Source organism: Notolepis coatsorum (assembly GCF_963971535.1).
Source record: "Notolepis coatsorum genome assembly, chromosome: 10".
Classification (NCBI taxonomy): Eukaryota; Metazoa; Chordata; class Actinopteri; order Aulopiformes; family Paralepididae; genus Notolepis; species Notolepis coatsorum.
This window is the reverse complement of record NC_140174.1, coordinates 24,276,380-24,295,187: the sequence shown is the minus strand read 5'-3', so window position 1 is coordinate 24,295,187 and position 18,808 is coordinate 24,276,380. Positions and strand designations below refer to the sequence as shown.

The window sequence follows — 18,808 nt, the reverse complement described above, 5'->3', positions numbered from 1 at the left end:
CCCGTATGTCGCAAAGGCGCGACGTAAGTGGCATATGAGGTCTGGAGCTCCGCCTGATGTCCTTGAGACAATCGGCCAGTTCGAGTAACGGTCCACCGTCACGAGGTAGTGTACCCCCCTGTGCATGAAAAAGTCAGAACACACCGCCTGAAATGGGTAAACGGCGGGGATGGGCGGGGTCGGTGGGGCCCCAGGTTGCGAGGGCGCCATTCGGTGGCACTGCTCGCAGCTGTTCCGAGCGGCGCTGATGTCGGCTGACATGCCCGGCCAGAACACAGAGGATTCCGCGCGAGCCGTCATCATCGAGACGCCCTGGTGTGCAGCATGGAGGGCGCTCAGTACCTCACCTCGTAGTGAAGGCGGTATGATCACCCTGTCCTTGAACAGGACCACCCCGTCAGTGGATGTGATGTCCTCACGGTACTGGTGGAAGCCGCGAATCGCCTCCGGCATCCCGACCCTTGACTCAGGAAAGCCATCAGCCACCATCTCCTCCAACGCGCGCATATCGTCGTCGCTGCTAGTGGCATCCCTGACACGATCCCATGTCACAGACCGTAATGACTCCAGCCCCGCGGCGCACCACGTCAGGTCACCATCCTCAATGTCGCTGTCGTCCTCCGGCTCAGCTCGGCGCAGGAGAGACAGCACGTCGGTGTGCATGCTGGGCGAGAGGTGGGTCACCTCGGCGGCGCTGTCGTCTGGAAGGTTCATGAGTGACGGCCGCGAGGTGCCGACCGGCCTGCGGGACATGGCATCTGCCACCTTGTTCTTCATGCCCGGGACATGGACGATGCGGAAGCGATACCGCAGGGTCTTCTCCTTGAGGTTCCTGAGGCGGGGGTTGGGTATGTCGTCAAGTGCTCTGTCCGCAAGGAGTTTCAGTAGCGGCTTGTGATCGACTGCCACAATCAAGTTCTCGCAGCCCAGTACGAAGTAGCGCGCCTTGTCTAGGGCGTCTGCAACCGCGAGGGCCTCGCCCTCCACAGGCGCGTATCTGGACTCCGCTGCGTGCGTGAACCTGCTGCCGACTAGGGTGATCTTCCACCCGTCGGTGCAGCAGAAAGGTCTAACTGGTGTGCACAGGCAGTGCTTCTGAAACAACCAAAATCCGATGCCTTCCTTCGACCAGTCTGTGGCAAGGCATGTCGGCCTGGACTTGTCGAAGATGCGGACACCGCGCTCGATCTCCTGGACAATCATGTCCTTCGACTCGCAGAATATCTCCTCCAACTCTGGGGACCACTCGAAGCGCGCTCCGCTCTGCAGGAGTGTCCGGAACGGCAGCATACGTTTGGCCATACTGAAGGCGTAGGCCACTTGGTTGACAAGCCCAAACCATGATCTGACGTCAGTGATGTTGCGTGGACGTGGAAAGTCGTGGATCGCCTCCAGGTAGCGGCCGCACGGTCGTACACTGTCCATGGTGATCGTGAAGCCCGCAAAGTCTACCGTGGACGCGCCGAAGACGAACTTCTCCGGGTTGAGGATGATCCCGTTCCTGCCGCACACATCCAGCCATTCTATCGCCTGGAAGTAACTCTCCTCGATCGTGTCAGCCCACAGCAGTGTGTCATCCACGCATTTGGTTTTGTTACCAATGTCCGCAACCACCTCGTCGTACCGTCGTGAGTAACCATCCCCCGATGCCATGTACCCCTGCGGGGCCGAGAGGTATCGGTAGCGCCCCCACGGAGTGATGAACGTTGTCTTGTGGCGGTCATCTCTGTGCAGTGGGACGCTGTGATAGCCGTTCCACGCGTCGAACACGGTTTTCCGTTTCCCGCTCGGCACGCGTCTTGCTTGGTGGAATGGGGACTGCGTGTGGTGGGTTTCGCGGAACGCATGCTTGTTGAGTGCCTGGAAATCAACTGTGCGTCGCGGTTTGCCGTTCTTCTTCGCACAGATCACCATGCGGTGACACCACGTCACCGGTGTACCAACAGGTACCTCTTCCAACACCCCAAGGCGAACGTCCTGGTCGAGGGCCGCCTTCACCTCATCCTGCCAGTGTATGGCTACGGGGATGGGGGTGTGATGGGCGACCGGCGTCGCGTTCTCGTCGAGCATGAGACGGAGCGGCGGGCCAGACATTCTTGGTAGGGGCTGGTGGGGGCATGTATTGAATGTGCTTTGAGCGTATGCCTTGAGTAGGTGCTCGCGTAGGGCCTCCCTGTTAGCTTCCGTCGCCGGCATGGGGAGCGTGGTCGACCTAGTTGGCGGCTCCGCACGCTGCGGGCAGTCGCATAGTCCTGAGGTCGCCAGATTCACCTCCCCAAGTGTTGGGAAACTGTCGGAGATCATACCCAGATCCACGCAGGCTGAGCGGGAGAGGAATATGCGATCGGACGAGTCCGTCACATACGCGATTTGGCGCGTCTCCAACCTCCGAGCATCGTTGCTGTCACCGGAGAATCTGACCACCGCGGCGCCGAGTATCCGAATGCCTTCGTTGTTCGCCGCCTTCATGGTCATGGACACGGGAATGAGGTCTTCCGTACTCAGGCCCATTCGTTGTGCTACCTTTATCCCGATCAGGCAGCTCTGGCACCCCGTGTCGGCCATGGCAGGCAGGGTTACCGTGCGGGTGCGTTTCGGGAGGTCGAAGCCCAGTGCTCTGTAATCCTCACGCTTGGCAGTGAGGGAGAGGTTAATGTAGGGCTGCGGGTTGGATGTGCGCTTCATCCACTTGTCACACATATCGTCGTATAGGTGGTGAGCGAGGGGGAGCGTGTGTAGCTGGTCGCCCGCGCTGGCCACGGTGAGCGTGCATAGCTCGACAAAGGCTGCCGTCTGCTCGTCGGACACCTCGTTTGTCCTCTCGAACGGGGGCTTATCCGACCGACCACCCAGGCAGACCTTCTCAAGGTGGTTTTGGCGGCCACATTTCCGGCACGTCTTGCCATATCCGGGGCACTCGTCGCGCCTGGCGCGCCACAGGGGCGTTTTGCCGTGGCCCATCCCGCCACAGTAAACGCACGTTCCTTCAGGCTTGGCCTTCGGTGTCTCAGGCCTGGTAGCCCCTCTGGTGCGGAGATCCTGCTGTTTCCCCCGACGGTATGAGCTACTGACCATATCCGTGCTCTGGGGGTCGAGTAGGCGCGACGCTGAGCGCTTCCCAGACTCCTTTGCTTCAATGTATTCTATCATGTCCCTTAACGGAATATTCTGGTTCCTTTCACCAAGCAGGTCGAGCTGTATTTCCTGGTCCGCGATGCCGCGGGCGATCACGTCACGTAGTATTTCCTCTGTGAAGTCGTTGACTTGATTGCACCCTGTACAGTTCATCTCGTATTTGCATGTGTCCGCCTGCCCTTTCAAGCGGGCGTGGAACGACCGGATGGGCTCCTCGTGTCCCTGTCGCATGTTAGACAGGGCCACTCGGGCTACCATGATATTCTCCGCGCGGACGGCGAGCGTCTTCATGGCCGCGAGGACATCTCTCTCATCACTGTCCACCAGGCTCCTGCCCGCCGAGCGAGTGAGGTCCTTCCTCAGATCCTCCTCGCAGCACTCTAGAAGCTGTGTGACAACATCGGGTCCGACGAGTTTGGTGCCCCTCTTGTACTCGCCCCAGCGGGTTATAAAGTATGACCAAGTCTCTGCTGTCCCGGCAAGCGCTATAGAGGGGCGCCTGAGCTTCTCCATTTTGGTATTAGCCCTCGGCGTCCTGGAGGCTGCAGCATGTTCCGTTGCATGTAGGTTTAGCATAGCCACTACCACTGCTACCTCCTCATGTTCAGCTACATATTCACAACCCTCGACAGGGCATTCAACTTGCACAGACGTCATTGGCACTGTATTCCCAGTAGCTCCACGAAATTAGCAAAGTAGATTTATCTACCAGTTTTGTCCTGCAGGCGGCACCGTTTGTATACAGATTCCCGGGTGGCGTTAGTTGCCGACTTCTCCGTGATCTGTTTGTGTATATACAGATTCCCGGGTGGCATTATTTACTGCCGTCTCCGTCCGTGATCTGTTCGTGTACAATACATGTGTCCTCCTTCTTGCTGGCAGTCTTCACTTGGCTGAGCTAATTTGTTTGATTATAAATAAGAACAACATTCTATTTGTTCACTTGCTTTAATAGGCGAAATGACAATAATCAAACAAGTCATGAGCCGGGGGAAACGTGTGTCTGTTTACATCATAGCAGTAGTCTAACTACTTCCCTTTCCGGTGCGTGCACCAATATGTAACCGGAGTGCAATATTCCCTACACAACATACATGACATCATGACATTTATGGCATAGGGACATACAGACATGTTACACTTGTGACATATTTGAGTACTAACTGTTACCCATAGATCCTGACAGAGAGTATATGATGGGGAGACTGTCTTCTTCTTCTTCTTTAGAGTTTCCGGCAGTGTAGACGCATCGTGGCGTATTACTGCCCTCCGCACTTCTTTTGATGGTCTCTTCTTCTTCTTCTTCTTCTTCTTCTTCTTCTTCTTCTTCTTCTTCTTCTTCTTCTTCTTCTTCTTCTTCTTCTTCTTCTTCTTCTTCTTCTTCTTCTTCTTCTTCTTCTTCTTCTTCTTTCTTGGCGTATTTCTTCCCTCCTCAGTTCTTATACTACACTAGTGGTGTGCCATCTTTAGGCCTCTTCAACACACACTTTCTCCTTCTCTGCTCCTCTTGCCTATCCAATACTAAGTAATCCACTTTCTTCTTCCTCCATGCTGCTGGCCCCCTCACTCTCCCTGTCTGTTGTCCGCCCCCTGCCTATCTGCCCACTTTTCTTCTCATTCTCCTTTGCCCCTTGCACACGACTGTTCACCCCCACTTTTCTTCTCATTCTCCTTCTTCTCCTTCTCCTTTGCCCCTAGTGCACCACTCCTGCGTATCTGCCGTTCAACCCCACTTTTCTTCTCATTCTCCTTTGCCCCTAGTGCAGCACTCTTGCCTGGCTGCTGTTCACCCTCACTTTGCACCCCCCTCTCCTTTAGTACAGTATGGATTTCTACTCCACTTATCCCTACCCCCAAAAACCTCCCAGCTGCATCAGCCACCGTTTGGCAGGCGTCAGACTTTGAGTCACTGTCCTTCACTCTCACCACCACCTCTACCATGAAAGCCAGAAACGCTGACTTGGTCATTATCATCACCTCAGCCTGAGACGCGGCTGGCAGACCAGGTCCAGACCGAGACGCGGCGGTTTAATAGGAGGCGCGGCTGGCAGAGTTGGAGCAGATTGCTGACTCCCCTGCTGCACCCTGTTCACCCCCTGTCTCCTTTCCTTCTCTCTCGCAGTCACAACTGACTTAACTGCCTCGGCATATGACACCTTGTTCTGATCCCTCACAGTTTGCACTTCCTTGGCCTGAGCAACATGTGCACACCCACGAAACGCTACATGGTGTTCCCCTCCACAGTTACAGCATTTGGGAACATCTGCATTGCACTCCTGGATCTCATGACCCTCGCCACACTTCGCACACCTCTGTTTCCCCCTGCAAGCCCCTGCAATATGCCCGAACCTCTGGCACTTATAGCAGCGCAGCGGTGGCCTTACATACTCTCTCACGCTGTACGACATGCTCCCTATATACACCCTGACTGGTAACACAGCGTCTGCAAATGTTACCACTACTGGCGCTCCTGAGCTCCCCTCCCTTGCCTTGAATCTATAGACACCACTGACATTTCCTCCCTTGATATGACCCTTAATGTCCTCCTCGGACAACTCACCGCAAACCCCGTAAATGACTCCTTTTAGCCCCTGCTGTCTCTCTCTAGGGATAATTGTCTCCACCCCCATCTTCATCACCGTTGTCAACTTCCCAGCTGCTTTAAACTGTTCTGAATCCTTGCAGCATACTCTCATCACGCCGTTTGACAATATTTTTGTCTCATATCCTTTTCCTATCTGTTCATCCAAACTTTCTTCTAGCTTTAATGGATTCAGTGCGCTAAATACAGCTGTGTCCGCCCCTGCCTGACTTTTGAATCTCACCAAGACCTCAAACTCTTCACTGAGTTTGCCAGCTCGTCACACGATTGGGCGCACATGTCACATGACCAGAAACGTCAGTGGCCAATCAGAGAGCGTCTCCGCAAACTGCGGCTACGAAAAAAAGAACGCGTCTCTGACAGGGACGCGTGAATACTTTCGACAGCCCACTTGTCCTTCCGCATTGCTCTGATTGGCCGAGCGCGCGCATGAGCCGCGACGCGCTCCTCAGCCGAGATGCATCCAGCTCAGCCCAGGCAGGAATACTGCTCTCCGCTTAACCCAATTTATACAAATGGAAGTATTGATTACGCTGTAACGAATCATTAAAAAAATATACCGTTAACTTAGGGCTGGGCGATATGACGATATTATATAACTATCGGGTACAGTTCATTAACGATACACTTTTTAAACGTATCGTGGATATCGTGATGTTTTGCCCAAGAGGCTTGTGTTGCGTCAATCTGGTCCACACGTTGACACTTTTGAACAGCGCCGCCCCACACACACACTACTGCATCAAAAGTTACTACTTATGATAACAAAGGCATTAGTTTTGTGGCATTGACGTTATATAGTTACACTTTCAATAACATCAGCGTATTTACATAGCAACGACCGAGGTCGACCTAGATATAGCAAGCATTAGCCGTTCATATCTCAGCCCGTGCTGACTCCGTTGTGCCCATTCTGCGGTCTGTTAATAACGTTTTCAATCAGACAGATGTATGGAAAGGCTTTTATTATAACATCCGTTGCAGTAAAATCATTATGCCTCCAGTCGTTTAGTCATTCTGCAGAGCTAAAAGCTAAACGTCGGCCGCGGCGAGCTACGGCTGCCATTGTTATTTTCATTGAGCTCTCCAATGGCGGAAGTAAAAAATTAATACGCGCTTGCCGATTGGTGCTAAGAACAGCAGGGCGGGTGCAAGCGATGTGACGTAATTGGCAGACGCGACTGTCAATCAAAATGATTCTGTTTGCCGACTGAATGAATATAAACGTTATTAACAGATTGCAGCATAGGTACAATACAGTACAGCTCAATACAACAACAGTCAACAGTGGACTGGAGGATGCAGACCAGAGAAAGACTTTCGTCTTGTTTACATCAGGGTCCCCCATTTTCAATTCATCATATTTCATATCTAAATCATATAATATCTCATTGCTAAATATATGCAATATATAATCTAATAATCCAATAATCTAAATCTAATATATAATATAAAAATGCTAAATGCATGGGTATTTTATTTTGTCTTTAATGTTAGCTTGCAAACTCAAATACTGTCTTGGTAAGCCTCATAATGAATTGTTTGGGGAAAAAAAGAAAAACATCGTGATGCGTATCGTGTATCGCCGAAAGGTCAGAAAATATCGTGATATCATATTTAGGCCATATCGCCCAGCCCTACGTTAACTGGAATATGTTGTTTCTTTACACATATGTTGGATTGTGTAATTGGTTTGTCATGACAAACCAATAAAAAATAGCGCGACTCGGGCGCCGCTGAGCTCATCAACGACCCTCCATGCTCTCTCTTCCGCCACCAGCGCAGCCTCGCAGACCGCCGTCGGCTCCAGTAGCTCCGGCAGCAGAGAGGATGGCTGCAGCCAAGACCGCGAGCGGCATCGCTGAGCTCGCCATGGTGAAGCCAGAGACGGTCTTATTATGGGGCTTATGCCGACGACTGACGGATGCATTGCAACTATCCGTCTCTGGCTTCGCCCAGCGGACACCATGGCGAGCTCAGCGATGCCGCTCGCGGTCGCGGCTGCAGCCATCCTCTCTGCTGCCGGAGCTACTGGAGCCGACGGCGGTCTGCGAGGCTGCGCTGGTGGCGGGAGAGAGAGCACGGAGGGTCGTTGATGAGCTCAGCGGCGCCCGAGTCGCGCGATTTTTTATTGGTTTGTCATGACAAACCAATTACATAATTCAACATATGTGTAAAGGAACAACAGTTAACGGTATATTTTTTTAATGATTCGTTACGGCGTAATCAATACTTCCATTTGTATAAATTGGGTTAAGCGGAGGGCAGTATTCCTGCCTGGGCTGAGCTGGATGCATCTCGGCTGAGGAGCGCGTCGCGGCTCATGTGCATGCGCGCTCGGCCAATCAGAGCAATGCGGAAGGACAAGTGGGCTGCCGAAAGTATTCACGTGACAGGGACGCGTGAATACTTTCCCCAAGGCAGTTGTCCTTCCGCGTTCGGTTTACGCGGCCTGATTGGCCACTGACGCTTCTCTCAACGCCCAATCGCGTTACTCCTAACGCTCGCTCCTAACTTTCAGAACTTCTCTCATTTCCACAAGTCCATCACATCAGCTACCTACCTGCATCAATATACTACTATCAACTACCTCGCTACCGCCGTGCATCAATATACTAACTAACTAGCACATCAATGCACTAACTACTACCGCCGTGCATCGCTATACTGCTACCGCCGTGCATCGCTATACTGCTACCGCCGTGTGTGCATCAATATACTAACTATCACATCAATGCACTAACTACTACCGCCGTGCATCGCTATACTGCTACCATATCAATCGACATCACATCAATATAAATAACGTATTGTTTTCATCTCTCTATATTAACGTAACGCGCTATTCATATCAATCGACATCACATCAATATAAATAACATATTGTTTTCATCTCTCTATAACGTAACTCGCTATTCATATCAATCGACATCACATCAATATAAATAACGTATTGTTTTCATCTCTCTATAACGTAACTCGCTATTCATATCAATCGACATCACATCAATAGTTAGTATATTGATGCACGGCGGTAGCAGTATAGCGATGCACGGCGCCGGCGGTAGTAGTTAGTGCATTGTTGTGCTATTTAGTATATTGATGCACGCACTACGGTAGCAGTATAGCGATGCACAGCGGTAGTAGTTAGTGCATTGATGTGCTAGTTAGTTAGTATATTGATGCACGGCGGTAGCGAGTTAGTTGATAGTTAGTACGTAGTATATTGATGTGATGGACTTGTGGAACTGAGAGAAGTTCTGAAAGTTAGGAGCGAGTGTTAGGAGCAATGTTCCCCCTAAGGTGCGCCCGTGCGCGCGCGCGCACATGGCAAAACGCTCCCGTGCACATCTGAAATCGGTTGCAAAAAGAAAAAAAAATACAATTTTTTTTATTCAACAAACATGACCATGTTCACGTCTTAAACTCATACTGAGGCCTTAGTTTTGGTTTTAAATTGCATATCATCATTCATTTATTTATTGTCACACAGAGCAGAAGAATTTTGCCAAAACAAACCAATAGTATCCAGCTGCAGAACGGCTGACCAGCCACACTCTCAGACCCAAACACATTTCCGATTTATGTCAAGGATTGCAATGCCTCGCTTGAATGAAGTTAACTTTTCACCTGGATAACATTAACATTGAGGGTGAATGTAATGTGAGAAATTGGGATAAAAAAGAAATATATATATATTATTTTTATTTATTTATTAAATTTTTTTGATCGGATCGGGAAAGATCGGTATCGGTAGATACTCAAAATCACATGATCGGGATCGGATCGGGAGCAAAAAAATTTGATCGGGACATCCCTAACGGTAACCTGTTGCGTGTGACGTTACCAAGAGAAGCCCCGCTTTCAGTGCTTTGTGGGCAGCGCTACTGCACACTCACACAGACACACACAACAGATGAGGAAGTGGACAGATCCGACCAGCATTGCTGGCTCCTCACAATGCAAACGCGAAAATGTACATTACAGATGAACTGCAGAGAAAATTTCCAATTTATCATCCCGGTCGAGACTAATTGGAAGCGGAGTGCAACGCGTGCAAAGCTTGACCATATGTTTATGTGTCTAATAAAGGTGCTGGCGATCTCAAAGCTCACATGGACACAGCAAAACATTACAAACAAAGCAGTGCAAGGCGAGAGTTTGATGGCAAAGTTGACCAAATTGATTGAAGAATGCAGCTATACAGAGAGAGAAAGAAAACAATTGAAAACTATTTTGATGCCTCAAAATGATGTTTTGGTTTGATAAGATGCTTATGATACAATCATAAGGATTATGTGTGTAATAAATTAGTTTAGTACTAATTGCAACAAATCTGAAACTGCATAGTGCACTTTTAAATTAGTATCTTTGTGAGGTTACTGTTTTATAATTTACATTACATTGAAAAGATAAAGATATATTTTTTAAAGCTGGATTTTCTAATACAGAAGAGGTATTATTTAGAACATTACATCATATTTTTCTTGTTATTTATTTTGTCCAGTAACTTGAAAATATATATTATTTTGTCATAGGTTGATTTAGTTATTTTCTTGAGATTTGTCAGATAGATTACTTTAGGCATAATACAGCATGTTGAGTAACTTTGGTTATAGAGAGATATTATTTTGTTATATAAAATAATATAAACAATAATTTTATATCCATACAGAGGAGGTATACTTTAAATATATTATAATGATAAGGCATCTTTGAGTAAACTTTGATTAAGTATCTTGAGGCTGAAGGCAGAGTGTCCTCTTTTAAAAAAAGTCACAATATGGTCACCCTTGAAGTCGCATTATAATTCACTTAATAAAATAATGACTAGTCAGCCTCCTAAAAAGACAAAAGTTAGTGACACGACTCACACCGCCGCCGCCAAAGTAAGGACTATGCTCTGTATCGTCAATCAATGGTCAAATAAATATTAGATTAAGGAATATATATGCCTTTTTGTATTATTTCTCTGTGTATCAGCAAAATGTATATATTTTTATGTTAGACATTAAGGGAAATTAAGATTCTCAGATTTTTTACAAACCGCCGCTTATCAACTAACCGGTTAATCGGCAGGTGACGTATGTTGCTCAGTAGTTGCTGATGTCTGCTCAGGAGGTTTGAGTGTTTGCTCAGACCAAAAAATAATTAGAGGGAACATTGGTTAGGAGTAACGCGATTGGGCGTTGAGAGAAGGGTCAGTGGCCAATCAGGCCGCGTAAACCGAACGCGGAAGGACAACTGCCTTGGGGAAAGTATTCACGCGACAGGGACGCGTCTATTCGAAGCCTAACCGGTTCATGCTTCCGCGTTCGCGTTTTGCGCTCTGATTGGCCACTGATGTTTCTGGTCGCACCAATTGTGTGACGGCAAGTTCTTTCGCCGGTTAAGCTTAGGCACTCTTTCGAAGTTGCTTAAGGTTAGAGTTTGTCTTAGAGCAGGGCGATAGAACGCCAGCCCTGATTCCAAACTCTAACCTTAACCAACTTCGAAAGAATCGCCTAAGCTTAACCAGTGATAAACTAGGCGTTAGGTAGTTTGCTGCTGGTCGAGGCGGAAATGGGCGCGTCACGCGATTGGGCGCACATGTCACATGACCAGAAACGTCAGTGGCCAATCAGATCGCACCAGAAACGGCAGTGGCCAATCAGATTCGCAAAACGCGAACGCGGAAGCATGAACCGGTTAGGCTTCGAATAGACGCGACAGGGACAGACAGGTCGCAGGTTGAAAAAGCCCTCAGCTCTGAACTCGGCAGAATCTGCACCTGGCTCGCTGATAACAAACTATCATTACACCTGGGTAAAACGGAGTCCATTCTCTTTGGATCAAATAGCAAACTCAGCAAGGCTAACGGCTTCTCTGTTACGTCAGTGGGTGACAATATTGTCACAAGGAAAGATGAAATTACCTACCTGGGTTCCATCCTAGAGGCAAATCTTTCCTGTGACAAAATGGCAACCAATGTAATCAAAAAAGTCAACCAACGGACACGATTTTTTGTACAGGATCTCCTCTCTGGTAAACAAGAATACCCTGAAGACTCTGGCAGGAGCACTCATTCAAGGGTATTACGACTATGCTTGCACCTCAAAGGCCCTAAAAACAAGGCTACAAACATCACAAAACAAACTGGTCAGACTACTGCTTGGCCTTACTCCTAAAACCCACCTCACCCCTGCCCACTTTGACTACCTAGGATGGCTTAGAGTAGACGACAGAGTACAGCAACTTGCAATGGGCCTGGTCTACAAGATACACTACACCACTAAGATACCCATGTACATGTCGAAATACTTCCCAAAGGTGAAGTGAAGTCCACAACCACAACACCAGAGGGAGGTCCACAAATCATGTTCAACAGATTTGGCTCAAACAAGGGACTAAACACGTTTTGCAAGTATGCCACAATAATGTGGAACGCCCTACCCACTGACAGCCGTAAAGGAATATGAATTCCCTACCCTCCTTCAAAACCGCTCTCAAAGAGTACCTACGGGTGGCTGCAATTAGAAACTGGCCCCGGTAAATGTCAAAATCCCCCACCCAACCCCCTCCAATGTACAGTTTATTCCCCTTTGGATGTAAAGAAAATGGAGGACCCTTATGTAAACAAGACAAAAGTATTTTTCTGGTCTGCATCCTCTTAGCAGTTGCTTGTATTGAGCGTACTGTATTGTACCCATTCTGCAATCTGTATAAAGTTTTCAATCAATAAATCAAACACTCTGAGCAGGGAGCACTCTGCCTGATTATGACGATTTGTGCGTCGCCCTCCCTGCCACAGGTGATTTTTTTTACACCCCCCCCCCCCCCCCCCCCCCAAAAAAACTGATGTATGATAAATATAATAATAATTAAAAAAAAATCTGCCTCAGTCTGAATATCATAGTCCAATCAGCCGCAGCATCTTTTGTTCTGGAATGAATCTCCGAATCACTGCCTGACTCCATGGCTTCTCTTTTTTTTTTTCAAACACCACGACCTCCAATGCATTTCTATGGGTTATTTTAGTGCAAGCCCTACTGTGTGCTTTCGTCATACATAAGTCACACTAATAAAACAAATTGTCTATTGGCAACTTTATTCCAGACACTTAGAATTTTTTTTTATTATTTTTTAAACATAGCACAACAATACAATACAAAACATATAAAACTGTAAAAACAACAATCCTTGGTATCAAAAATACACACTCAAAATACATAGAGGCTCTTTCGCCAATGTCGCCACAAGATAGAATTGAATCTGGTATTACTTTTGACAGGATTAATTAAGGCCACAATAACACTATTCAATGAGTCATCTAACCGACACATAAACATAAGGTTTCTTACAAGTGCCTTAAAAGTAGGTAATAGTTGTTGTTGTTGTCGAAAATTGATAATAATCACTATACATTCAGTGCTGGCTCTAACAAAATGGATTTATGGAGACACATTCATGGAAAGTTCAAGCCCGGACCACAAAGCTTCTGGAAGGGTTAGGGCGACATGTGACGGCTCTTCCAATTAGTACGCTGATGTTTTACCAGCAGCAAAAAAAAGAGTCTCAGCCTCTGCGTTATGATATTATGATATGAAAATGTAATTGTAGTGCTGTCAGACCCGGATATGGGTGGTCTTTTCCCTTTATTCTCTTATCTGAGTGCTTCGTTTACATGTTCAAATGAAAAAGATTTTTTTCCTGGGGGACAATGCCCACAACACACACCCCTACAGGGGTTTGGTTTACAAACATGTCACCTTTTTCACCTCTTATCAGTTTGCACGTCTGGGTATATAGGGTGGACGGTATAAACGGTATACGGTATAAACGGTATGAATTTGCTCTACGGTATGGATTTTGACTATACCGTGTAACCGGTAGAGCAGCTCTAAAATAGCAATGACGTCATGTAACCACAGCGCGACTATTTCAATCGCATTTGCCCCTAAAAATAGATAGAATTAGTCATAGATAATAGATATGTGCAAACTGGAAAAAGTTATTTAGGAGGCTTCGCGCAGTGGGCGTGTCAACACGCAATTGTCATTTCATAATAAACACATATCACCGCGGCGCACACCAAGTTTCAATTTCAGTTCCTGGCATTTTTAACCAAGAAAGGTAAGAGATTTCCCTATCGTTTTTCTTATATGAATTATTCTACGTTAATAAAACATACCTGGTGATCAACTACAGTTTGCTGTAAACATTATGATATGTGTGTAGTGTTATGATAACGACGGCTGCAGCGGGAGGACGGCTGCAGCAGTGGATTTGCGAATAGCATGCAGCTGCAGAGCCGCAGAGCCAGGGGCGCTTTCAGGTCTGGTCACAGGCCCGCTCAACAGCGCCCCCCCACCCAACGGCTGAATTGCCAATGGCTGAATTGGAGTATTGCACAGTGCACAGTGCAATACTCCAATTCAGCCATTGGCAATTCAGCCGTTGGGTGGGGGGGGGGGGGGGGGGGGGGGCGCTGTTGAGCGGGCCTGTGACCAGACCTGAAAGCGGCCCTGGCTCTGCGGCTCTGCAGCTACATATGCTTCTAGCAAAATCCAGCATCCAGCCCCGCTGTTTGCAATGGGAGCAGCACGGAGTCTCGACTCGGGACTTATTTTATAGGGAATATAATGACTTTATACGCAAAGGTAGCCTAGTTTTAAGTTAAAATATTATAAATCTACATGCCTTGAGGATGTCATTCTTTATATAGCCTGCCTATCAGGCAAAAAAAATTATTCTAACGGAAACACTGATACGTGATATATACCGTTACCGTCTATGCTTCAAATTATACCGTGATATAAATTTTAGACCATACCGTCCACCTGAGTGAATATGGTACAGCCACCTAGAATATCTTTCACCAGCCGCCACTGACTCTGAGTGCATAGTAGTATAGACATACTAGCACGGTAGTAGTATAAGTATAGTAGTAATAATAAACTGTATTTGTATAGCACCTTTCCTACAATAATTAAAATGGTAAAAGACCGTAAGAAGGTTTGTTTATATACAGTATGTTTTTAAATCCCACAAAGAGGACATTGGGCCATCAAATGTACAATTATGAACATGTAACAATGTTCACCTTAATTTACATTTAGGTAAAACACCAGAGGCAGGTTTACCCCCAAAATAGATATGTTTCATTAGCAATAGATTGAATAAAAAGCTACATGCGGAATTAATAAATGTCTGGAATCTTTTACACATTAGATCTTTTACACATTAGATGCAACAGCCATTCTCTGGTATATGACTTAACCACAGGTGTCACATGTACCAGGACCTTCCCCAGGACTTTAGAACAAGATGGCGCAGAGTCGCAACTCTTTAGGGAGTCTATCACCACATTGTAAACAATTCCAAATGGAAACATGTTTTAATTTTTTGTTGATTGACTGTCCTCTGATACAAGGACTAACACTAGACAACAGGTCTAGGAGTTATTCGCTGGTTTGTTTATAATGTTTGTAAATACTGCAGTAAATCTATAGGACCATTTACAAGAGGTTAAGAAAGTTCCAAACAGTGTATTTTCCATCGACAGATCAAACTCTACAGGATTTGAATGTGAAAATACCCAGCAATGGTTAAAAGGTTTTACAGAAGCTTTAGCAAATGCTTCGTCTGTCAGCAATGCTGACCTTTGACAATGTAAACCAATTATTTTACAGGAAAGCAAGAATGGAAACATTTGATACACGTCTAACTGGCAACACGTTGGATGCACATCTGGCTTTTGTTAGTCAACTCAAAGAGGCAGGTGGCCACCAAGTCAACCCACGAGAAAAAAGTGATGTCACCATAGTTTTCTGTCCCGTCACCAGCCGTGCCGGGACTGATGTGAGTGCGGCGTTATCTAAGATTTCAGGTAAGTACGTAGTTACCATATTAGGGCTGCAACTAACGACTATTTTGATAGTCGATTAATCTTATTGAAACGATGAATTGGATGAAAAGGAAAATCGTATGCAATTTTTTTTTTATTCCTTGTCTTGTACAGTGCTCTTTCAAACAACTTGCAAATTGTTATAAAACTAAAACTAAAACAATGTTTCTGTACTGGAGGTGTACAGTATTTCAATAGGCAACCCTGAAAGGATTATTTTTCTAGAAGAGCAACACTAGCCAACACATAGGCATTGTATGCATAAAAGGGGCAAAAGCTAAAGTTAAGTGACTGTTACTTTTGTAGCAGTAGTTTGATTTGATAGTTTATTTGATAGGGACAGCACATGTTAATGAACATCAAGTAAAAAATACAAAATGTAAACATGCAGGGTTGTAGCAAGAGCTAATTTACACCAGGAGACAGCAAAACTCTTTCAATAAATAAATAGCCTGCTTAGGGTAAAAGCATTGTGACAATCAATGATAAAAACAACAATAAAAACAAGAAACAAGTTACATAAACTAAATCAGATAAAAAATGATCACAGTTCTGGTTTGCCTTAAGATGCAGTTTAAGGTTTTGTATCAGATTTTTATCATCAATTACTAACGTCCTCGTATGAAATCCTCCACCTAGACTTTGTGTGCTCCTACATTTTTTCATTTAGGAGCACATGTGCTCCTTGGGAAAAAGGTTAGCGTAGAGCCCTGAGCCCAATACCATGTGGGCATTAGTCAATGAATAGTTTAACCAGTGATACAGTTGTAGTTGAGAGCACATGTTAATGAACATCAAGTAAAAAATACAAAATGTAAACATGCAGGGTTGTAGCAAGAGCTAATTTACACCAGGAGACAGCAAAACTCTTTCAATAAATAAATAGCCTGCTTAGGGTAAAAGCATTGTGACAATCAATGATAAAAACAACAATAAAAACAAGAAACAAGTTACATAAACTAAATCAGATAAAAAATGATCACAGTTCTGGTTTGCCTTAAGATGCAGTTTAAGGTTTTGTATCAGATTTTTATCATCAATTACTAACGTCCTCGTATGAAATCCTCCACCTAGACTCAGTCTGGAGGAGGGATATACCAGACCTGGAAATAGATTTTGATTGGCAAGAAGCCTGGGCAAATGTTCGACTTGCATCAAGGAACCCGGACCATCAACAAATCAATCTTAACACTTTAAGTGCCGAAAGACGTGTTTAGGCGTCCTTCCCCGCCATGCTCAAGTTGCCGAAGACGCCGTAACTCGTCTTTGATATCAATATTTCAAAAATCTGTGATCGGATTCATATTTCCCATCCGCTGGCCTGAGACCCACCAAAAAGCCCCACTGAACCCTCTAGCGGTTCAAGAGCGCCATCTGGTGGCCGATCGGTGCAATCGCCAAACAGGAAGTTACTTGGACGATGTGCTGTTCACCCATATTACTTCCGGGCACTCGGTATAGGTCCCGGCAGTCTAGCTCGTCACAATACATAGCGATCCGTTGCCAATAACTCGATAAACAACATGATTTGGACGTATATACCATTATACAACCTGGAAATGGACCGGGTATTTCAACATCCCATAATAGGAAAATGTATACTCCACGCTCATCGCCCAACGGCGCGAGGAAGATACGGTAAGATTCAGCGTTATTTTTCAATGTCTTCTATACTAACTGATCTGATGAACATATGACCCACATTAGATGAATGGTATAACGCTGCCCACGGAATTATAAACGCCCCCTCGGCCATCCGGTCAACATCAGATGACGTGTAGTAACTTCTAGAACCATGTCCAGTTGGAATTTTTTATATCGCGCCGATTGCCATCAAACTGTATTTCATCATCAATATAATGCATTTGGGGCTATAGATCACGTTCTGGAGAAAGCTGCAGAAAGAGATGAAAACATACTTATACTAGACCATACTTTAGTATGAATATGTGAATGAAAAAGTTTAACGTTGCTTCACCCTGAACATTACATAATTATAGGACATTGAATGGGCCCTAATAATGGCAATCTAGCAATATAATCTAAGAAGTTATAGCCCTGCAAAGAAGGGGAACTTCTCCATAGACAAATAGAGCTGGCAACCCATGCATGGTCATGAATTTAACCTCCGGCAGTTAAAGTGTTAACTATATTCATAGGACATACTTGACTCCTATAAGACTGAACAGAATGGGTCTTAAACAAGACTCCAAATGCTCCTTATGTACAAATGGGGACGAGGGGACATTTATGCACATGTACTGGGACTGCCCACCAGTTAAGATATTCTGGAAAGAAGTGACCCAGCAATTATCAAATCTCTTAACTCTGAATATACCTGTACACCCCTCTGTATTACTGCTGAATGATGTTTTTGAGTGTGCAGTACCTATACAGCTAAAGAGATTGGTTTTATCTGGTATCACAGCGGCTAAAAAGCTGATAGCATCACGATGGTTTCAACCGGAAAAAATGTTCCGGAAGGTCTGGATTCTTACATATCTCAATGTGATTTATCTAGAAATATCTACAGCAAGAATTTTGGGTCTCAATGAATCCAAAATGACAATGTGGTTAGAAGTGGTGGAGAGAATAAAAGCTAGCATATAATGGTAGTGCCTGGTTAGGAGCGAACGATAATGGATGGATTATCCAATGGGGGGTCCGCGGGGGGGGGGGGGGGGGGGGAGCGAGCGAGAGCATATGTGTGTAGGGTATTAGATAGCAGGTATTAGGGGTATATCTTGTATAAGACATTTATCTAAATGGTGATTTCATTGGATGTGCACTGTTAATTAATGCTTGTATATCTAATTTTATGTTGTCATGTTTGTTTATGTGTTTGTTTAAAAAATAATAGAAAAATAAAATACAAAAAAAAGATGCAGTTTAAGATGGGTCTTGAACATGGAGTATGTGGGGCACTCTCTAATCACAACTGGTAGGCTATTCCAGTAGTTACCACCTTTAACACAATGGCGCCCGACCACGGAGATGTCCATGTTTCGAATCCAACGGTTGAGGACCAACCACGGACATGTCCGTGGCAAGGTTGTTTTGGCTTTTATTCCATTGTAATAACCTACTTGATGTCACAAGCAGCACTGCAGAAGTACCCTACTCTTTGAATTCGAAAAAGTGTATTACCGGCCAGATCCTCTTAGGGGCGCTATCTCGATAATGCA

General features: G+C 45.9%; 1 protein-coding gene across 2 annotated transcripts in view; it reads left to right on the top strand.

Annotated features, from left to right (window-relative positions):
- The window catches only part of LOC311235287 (uncharacterized protein), a 35,949-nt gene that overhangs the window by 1,815 nt on the left and 15,326 nt on the right, over window positions 1-18,808 (top strand). For both annotated transcript variants that reach the window (XM_084322708.1, XM_084322707.1), the window contains exon 2: window positions 15,409-15,605. In XM_084322708.1, the coding sequence (XP_084178834.1) occupies window positions 15,419-15,605 (187 nt within the window). In that variant the 5' untranslated portion in view covers window positions 15,409-15,418. The remainder of the gene's footprint in view (window positions 1-15,408; window positions 15,606-18,808) is intronic.